At 55.5% G+C, this 7,500-nt stretch overlaps 1 protein-coding gene across 1 annotated transcript; it reads left to right on the top strand.

Annotated features, from left to right (window-relative positions):
• Positions 1-666: 666 nt before the first annotated feature.
• LOC148527206 (uncharacterized) lies at positions 667-3,923 on the top strand. The gene is made up of 3 exons (XM_088469374.1): positions 667-3,062; positions 3,162-3,290; positions 3,372-3,923. The coding sequence occupies exons 1-3, from the start codon at positions 1,139-1,141 to the stop codon at positions 3,593-3,595; spliced, it is 2,277 nt and encodes a 758-aa protein (XP_088325500.1). The 5' UTR covers positions 667-1,138; the 3' UTR covers positions 3,596-3,923.
• Positions 3,924-7,500: the final 3,577 nt, after the last annotated feature.

The following is a 7,500-nucleotide window of genomic DNA, read 5'->3' on the forward strand; positions in this document are numbered from 1 at the left end:
TTGGGAGGGGGTGGTCTACCCATAGGTAGGTGTCGGCATTTATTTTATTAAAAACTGTTTTAATGGGAGGGGTTCAGTCTACCCGGCGGTAGGTGTCAGCAATTTTTTTGTTTTTTTGTTTTATTGGAAGGGGGGGCAGTCCTCCCGGGCTTAGGTGTCGGCATCTTTTTTTTTATTTGGAGGGGTTCAGTCTACCCGGCGGTAGGTGTCGGCAATTTTTTTGTTTTTTTGTTTGTTTGTTTTATTGGAAGGGGGGGCAGTCCTCCCGGGCTTAGGTGTCGGCATTTTTTTTTTATTTGGAGGGGTTCAGTCTACCCGGCGGTAGGTGTCGGCAATTTTTTTGTTTGTTTGTTTTATTGGAAGGGGGGGGGGCAGTCCACCCGGGCTTAGGTGTCGGCATTTTTTTTTATTGGGAGGGGTTCAGTCTACCCGGCGGTAGGTGTCGGCAATTTTTTTGTTTTTTTGTTTGTTTGTTTTATTGGAAGGGGGGGGGGGGCAGTCCACCCGGGCTTAGGTGTCGGCATTTTTTTTATTGGGAGGGGTTAGTCTACCAGGCGGTAGGTGTCGGCAATTTTGTTTTTTTGTTTGTTTTATTTGAAGGGGGGGGGGGGGCAGTCCACCCGGGCTTAGGTGTCGGCATCTTTTTTTATTGGGAGGGGTTAGGTCTACCCGGCGGTAGGTGTCGGCAAATTTTTTTTATTGTTTATTTTTTTTATATTTTTTCTTGTTTTGTTTCATTGGAAGGGGGGGAAGTCTACCCTGCTTAGTTGTCAGCATCTTTTTTTATTGTGAGGGGTTCAGTCTACCCAGGTTTAGGTGTCATCATATTTTTCAAAGGTGGTGAGAGAGCCGCCGGGTTCCCCTCCCTGGGATTAAGGGTTGACAGGCGGGCACATGCTGGGACTCGAGGCCTGATTGGTTCTTTCAAAAAGGCGCGCTGCGTCACACACAGAACCAGGCAGCTTCGGGTTTTTTCTGCGTCACACACAGAACCAGGAAGCTTCAGGTTTTCGTGCCACTGTGGGGAGGTTTCTCCAGCTGTGCCGGTAGGTGTCGGCCTTTTGCTTCGTTTACCATGCATATTTTATCACGGGTGGGCTGACCCTTATTTTTCTGGTTTATTTTAAAGGTGGAAAATATGGAGCTAAGCGGTGCACCCGGTGACATCACTGACAGCAGCACTGACGGCAGTGACAAAGACTATTTCCCTGACTCCTCTGAGGCGGACAGTTTGGAAGACAGCAGCGGGGATGAGCGGGCCCGTCATGGGACACATATGCTGGCTGAGGGTCACTCTGCTATCAAAGATTCTCCAATTTCTGGCCCAGGTTTCTGCTCCTCAAAAAAAAACCACGCTGTGACAGTCCAGGTACTTACCAAAAAATGTGATGGCTCAAAGGTGTATAAAAAAAAGAACTATTGTCTATGGTGCGAGAAGCCATTCTCAAAAATTGCAAGGCACGTGGAGGCCATCCACCACGATGAGCCTGAGGCAGCCCGGGCACTGAGCTACCCAAAGTGTTCAAGGGAAAGGCGGCTACAGCTTAACCTGATTCGCAACCGGGGGAACTTTGCCCATAATGCCGGGGTTCTACGTGAGGGCTGCGGTGTCCTACTTCCATGCAAGCAGCCTGGTGAAGCTGTGGCTCCCCAAGACTTCATGCATTGTGCATATTGCCAGGGCCTTTTCTCAAGGCAACACCTTTGGCGTCATGTGAAAAGGTGCCCGCTGAAAAAAGGTCCTGCCAACACCAAACCAGGCAGGACCAGAGTGCAATCCCTCTGTGCTTACGCCACTCCCGTTCCACCGGGTGTTGGGAAGGGCCTCTGGAAGGTGCTGTGTGATATGATTCACGATGATGTGGTACAGGTAATAAAGGGTGACCCTTGCATCATGCAGTTTGGTCTCCACCTCTTTAACCGGCATGGTTCGGATGTCAGTAAGCATGATTATATACGGCAGAAGCTCAGAGAGGTGGGGCGACTGTTACTGCATGCCAGGATGGTTAGTCCTCTGAGGAGCATGGCAGAGTTCATCTGCCCTGCAAACTTCCTGCAGGTCATAACTGCCGTAAGGAGCCTGGCCGGCTATGCTGAATTGACGAATACCTATAAGGTTCCCTCACTGGCCCTGAAAGTGGGCCATAGCCTCCAAAAAATATCTACCATGGTTGAGTGCCAGGCACTTATGGAGGGCCATGCCCCGACCGTGGAGAGCGCACGGAGCTTCCAAAAACTATACAAGGCAAGGTGGAGCGAGATGATCTCGGCTGCTGCCCTCAAAACCCTAGAGGAGCAAAAATGGAACACCCCCCCCCTTCTACCTTTCACTGATGATGTAAAACAGTTGCACCTTTATCTCACTGACAGACAGCGGGAATACCTAGAGGATTTGTCCACTCACCCGACCACAAAGAAGTGGTTGCTGCTGGCCAAGGTAACCCTCACACAACTAATCCTATTCAACCGACGTAGGGAAGGTGAGGTCTCAAAGATGAAGCTTTGCTCTTTTGCATCTCGGCACACAGCTGATTTACAGGGTGATGTGGCGCTGGCCCTGTCAGAGCCAGAAAAGAGGCTATGTCAGCACTTCACACGCATTGAGATTCCTGGTAAGAGAGGCAGGAAAGTCCCTGTCCTCCTGTCCCCTTGCATGCAGAGGGCATTGGAGCACCTCACAGAGAAAAGGGTAGAGTGTGGTGTCAGTCCTGACAATGTATATATGTTTGCAAGACCCTCCGCCTTGTCACACCTCAGAGGATCCGACTGCATTCGACTCTATGCACGGGCATGTGGAGCCAAGCATCCAGAAGCTCTCTCCTCTACCAGGCTTCGGAAACATGTGGCCACCCTTTCGAGGGTGCTGAACATGAGTGACACGGAGATGGATCAGCTGGCCGATTTCCTAGGGCACGATATCCGGGTGCACCGCCAGTACTACCGCCTCCCTGAAGGTACCCTGCAATTGGCAAAAATTAGCAAACTCTTTGTGGCACTCCAGCAAGGTCGATTGGCTGACTTTAAGGGACAAAGCCTGGAAGAAATCTCCATTGATCCCAATGGTAAGTAGCATGGTCCCTCACCCGACTGGTTGTTCCATGGGCTGACAGTCTAAGGGGGAAACTGTGACCGGGGATCTCTGTTTATCTTTGTATTTCCAGAACCAATCCCGCTAGCCAGTGATGAGTCTGATGATGAGCCAGAGGTGGAAGCTGGAGCAGTGCATGTGGAGGAGGGAGATGCCAGTGCACTGAAAGTGATGGAGAGGCATGCACCCATGGCTACTAAAGGTGTGTGTCCATCAAATTCATTGGGTGGCTTGGGCTGGCGGTGAGTTTTTGGTTGACTGATCTCTTCCCTGTCTTGCATAGGTGATTGCATGGGCTCTAAAAAGAAACCGTGGAGCAGAAAAGAAGCAGCAGCAGTTGAGAGACACCTGATGAGATTCATCCTCTCCTGCAAGGTCCCCGGCAAAAAGGATTGTAACGCCTGCCTCGGCGCTGAGGAGCAGGCTCTGAAGGCTAGGAACTGGCTGTCAGTCAAGTACTACATAAAAAACCGAATAACTGCTATCAAGCGACAGTGTACAGCCTGAATAAAATTTATGTTGGTCCAACCAAGGCGTCTTTTTTATTTACTGTGGTGAAACCATTTAGTGGTCATAGCAAAGGGTGTACCCACATGGTTAGGAATACCTGAGTAGGTCCCAGTGAGGCATAGGGAGTACCCACATGGTTAGGAAAAACTGACTAGGTCCCGGTGAGGTATAATGGTGTCCGGTTTCTGTCACCAAGCTATACGGCACATGCGCGCCGGGTGATATGATATAGATACCCACCAGCAGGCACGGTTTGCTGATCAAGCTGTTTGGGCAATGGGAAGCAGGCGTCCCCATGATGGACAAACCAGTCATGGGTCCTGAAAAGGTCACAAAAACAAGTATGCATGCGTGTGTGCGTGTGTGCGTGTGTGCATGCTCTTGCAATTCTATCTTTCTGGGGACTTGGGGTGGACAGCACACCAACACCGGTGGGACATCTAGCACAGTGGGGACCTAAAATGAAGTCCCCACGAGTCAAACCATTGGAGACAAAAGAGGAGGCATGTACCTGTTACCCCACATAGCAATTGGGCATGTCCCTGAAAATCACGTTTCCAAGAGTTTTATGGGTGTCGGTGTGTATGCCGTGCTGAGGGTGTGTGTTTAAGAGATCTCTGACAGAAAAAAAATAAAATAAAATTGGGGTGCAATGGCGCCACTTGGCCACCGGGGGGGCGCGTGTCCCCACCTTACGCTCTCCCCATGTTTTAAATTCATTTCTGGCTATTTAGAGGGAAAAAATAAATTGGGGTGCAATAGCGCCACTTGTCCACCGGGGGGGGCGCGTGTCCCCCCATGTTTTAATTTCATGGGTGGCTATTTAGAAAAAGAAAAAAAAATTGGGGTGCAATGGCGCCACTTGTCCACCGGGGGGGGCGCGTGTCCCCCCATGTTTTAATTTCAGGGGTGGCTATTTAGGAAAAGAAAAAAAAAATTGGGGTGCAATGGCGCCACTTGTCCACCGGGGGGGGGGGGGGGCGCGTGTCCCCCCATGTTTTAATTTCAGGGGTGGCTATTTAGAAAAAGAAAAAAAAAAATTGGGGTGCAATGGCGCCACTTGGCCACCGGGGGGCGCGTGTCCCCCCATGTTTTAATTTCATGGGTGGCTATTTAGAAAAAAAAAAAAAAAAATTGGGGTGCAATGGCGCCACTTGGCCACCGGGGGGGCGCGTGTCCCCCCATGTTTTAATTTCATGGGTGGCTATTTAGAAAAAAAAAAAAAAATTGGGGTGCAATGGCGCCACTTGGCCACCGGGGGGGCGCGTGTCCCCCCATGTTTTAATTTCATGGGTGGCTATTTAGAAAAAGAAAAAAAAAAATTGGGGTGCAATGGCGCTACTTGTCCACCGGGGGTGGGGGGGGGGGTGGGTTTGGGGGGGCGCGTTTCCCGACCTTACACTCTCCCCATGTTTTCATTTCATGGGGGGGGTGTCTATTTTTTCCCCCAAAAAATATTTTTTTGGAGTGCAATGGCGCCACGTGTCCACCAGGGTGGGAGGGGGTGCCTGGGGTTTTTCCCCCCCCCCCACCTTACAGTCTCCCCATGTTTTTACTTCATGGGCGGCCTCTGTTTTATTTTTATTTTTTTTCCCAAAAATTTTCTCGGGGTGCTGCTGCACCGGCGCCAGGCGTCCGCCGGGGGGCGCCACCGTGCCGGTCGAGCCCGAGCCCCCTCCCCAGCCACCCATTGGCCCCTCAGGCCTCGGGGCGGCGGTCCCGGGAGGCCGACTCCCCTCTGCGGAGGCCCCAATGAGGTCGGATCTGGGTGCCCGCGTCCGTCCGGCGCTTCCAAGGCCTCGGGGAAGAGAGGGGGAAGTCGCCGCTGAAGGTGGCGCGCAGCGCCGATGGCGAGACCCACGGGGGAATTCCTCCCCCGGATTGTTAGGAGCGGGCAAGAGAGAAGGACGGGGCGGGGTCTTATCCCACCCGACGAGGCCCAGGCCGTGCTCCATGAGACCCATGGGGACTCTGCGAGCGAGGTGGCCCGGAGAGGGAACCAGGAGTGCAAGGGAGGTTCTGTGTCTGAGGTTGCCCGGGCAGGGCTCCAGGCGTAAAAGGGCAGAGAGGCCCCTCTGCTATCTTGGAAGCCTGCGTGGGCTGAACAGGGCGAATCTTCTCCCTCCCTTTACCAGGAGCGTGAGGGAGTTGCCGTGACGGAGCTTGCCCGAGCAGGGAACCGGAGGGTGACCGGGGTGAGAGCCCCATCCACCAGTGCGGGAGCCCCGTGGGTCTTGCGTTGAGGCTTAATGAGGACGACCCTTCCGTGCGGTGCACTGCCACCTGGTGGCAGACAGGGGAACTGCAACCTCTGGAAGTCCCAATGAGGTCGGGAAAAAGGGCCCGATGCCGGGACCCGGTTCCAGGAGGTCGGGTAAAATCTGCCGGCGCCCCGCAAAAGGTGGCGCGCAGCAGCGACGCCGTGACGTCCGAGGGAATTCCTCGGGCGGATTGATAGGTGGTGAAGAGATGCGAGAGAGAGAGCCAGGAAGAGATCCGTGGGGCACAGCGCGAGTTTACCCAGTTTCACCCGAGTTACCCTTCCAATCGATGGGGGCACTCTTTGTCCCAGGTTGATTCTGCTGAAAGTGCATGGCTCCAAGAGTGCAAGGGAGGTTCTGTGTCTGAGGTTACCCGGGCAGGGCTCCAGGTGTAAAAGGGCAGAGAGGCCCCTCTGCTATCATGGAAGCCTGTGTGGGCTGAACAGGGTGAATCTTCTCCCTCCCTTTACCAGGAGCATGAGGGAGTTGCCATGACGGAGCTTGCCCGAGCAGGGAACCGGAGGGTGACCGGGGTGAGAGCCCCATCCACCAGTGCGGGAGCCCCGTGGGTCTTGCGTTGAGGCTTAATGAGGACGACCCTTCCGTGCGGTGCACTGCCACCTGGTGGCAGACAGGGGAACTGCAACCTCTGGAAGTCCCAATGAGGTCGGGAAAAAGGGCCCGATGCCGGGACCCGGTTCCAGGAGGTCGGGTAAAATCTGCCGGCGCCCCGCAAAAGGTGGCGCGCAGCAGCGACGCCGTGACGTCCGAGGGAATTCCTCGGGCGGATTCATAGGTGGCGAAGAGATGCGAGAGAGAGAGCCAGGAAGAGATCCGTGGGGCACAGCGCTAGAAGGCTCGAGGTGCCCCTGAGCCACCCTTCCGATCGATGAGGCACCCCGCGTCCCGGCGGGGAGGGACGATCGCTCGGCCGGAACCCAGGGGTCCCGGCTGGTTTCATGGGCGAACCTGACCCTCCCTCAGCCCACGGCGCGCCCGGCACCCCTCCGCCACGAGGGCGTCCGGTCCACCAGGTGTCCGCCTTGCGCTCCGACCCCCTTTCACCGGGGGGGACCGGGAGGGCAGGCGGGCCCCGTCTGACTCCAGGCGGTCGTGGTCTGCTCTGTCTGTCAGCCCCAGCTCAGGCATCCGACACTGCCAGGGGCTTCCGGGGAGGCTGTCCTCGTTCCCGGGCGAGGCGCTCACCCCCGGGCCCCGGCGGAGCACACGATTTCTCCGGAACCGCTCGAGCGTCGACCTGCGAAACAGACCCTTTCCCAGAGAAGGGCCCGGTGCGCCGCCCGTTGCCCCGACGGTGTAGCGCCCGCACGCAGAGGGCCGTGGCCCGGCCTGCGGAGAGAAAGGCAGAGAGAGATGGGGCGGCCCCCCCGTGAGAGCGACAGAGAGAGAGCCGGGGTGAGTCCCCGCGGCTGTGGGGCGTGAGAGAAATTGACCGAGCCGCGGAGACAAAGAGCGAGGGCGGCCGAGATGGAAACACGGCAGGAGGAGAGGGGAGTCCTTTTCGGAGGGAGCCGGTCGGAAGCTGCGCGCCGAGCGGGCCTGGGCCAGTCCCGGGCCCGGGTCGGGTGGGCGACCGCGCTCCGCACTTCTACACCCTTTCACCCCCCCGGGACAAGTTGA

This window comes from Taudactylus pleione, unplaced genomic scaffold, assembly GCF_031769625.1.
Source record: "Taudactylus pleione unplaced genomic scaffold, aTauple2 ptg000091l, whole genome shotgun sequence".
NCBI lineage: Eukaryota > Metazoa > Chordata > Amphibia > Anura > Myobatrachidae > Taudactylus > Taudactylus pleione.

What these genes read in the sequence shown, in the direction of transcription:
- LOC148527206 (XM_088469374.1), top strand. Translation starts at nt 1,139, where the DNA reads ATGGAGCTAAGCGGTGCACCCGGTGACATCACTGACAGCAGCACTGAC. An exon ending in AATCTCCATTGATCCCAATG is followed by an intron (nt 3,063 to 3,161) that starts GTAAGTAGCATG and finishes TTGTATTTCCAG; the next exon opens with AACCAATCCCGCTAGCCAGT. An exon ending in TGCACCCATGGCTACTAAAG is followed by an intron (nt 3,291 to 3,371) that starts GTGTGTGTCCAT and finishes TGTCTTGCATAG; the next exon opens with GTGATTGCATGGGCTCTAAA.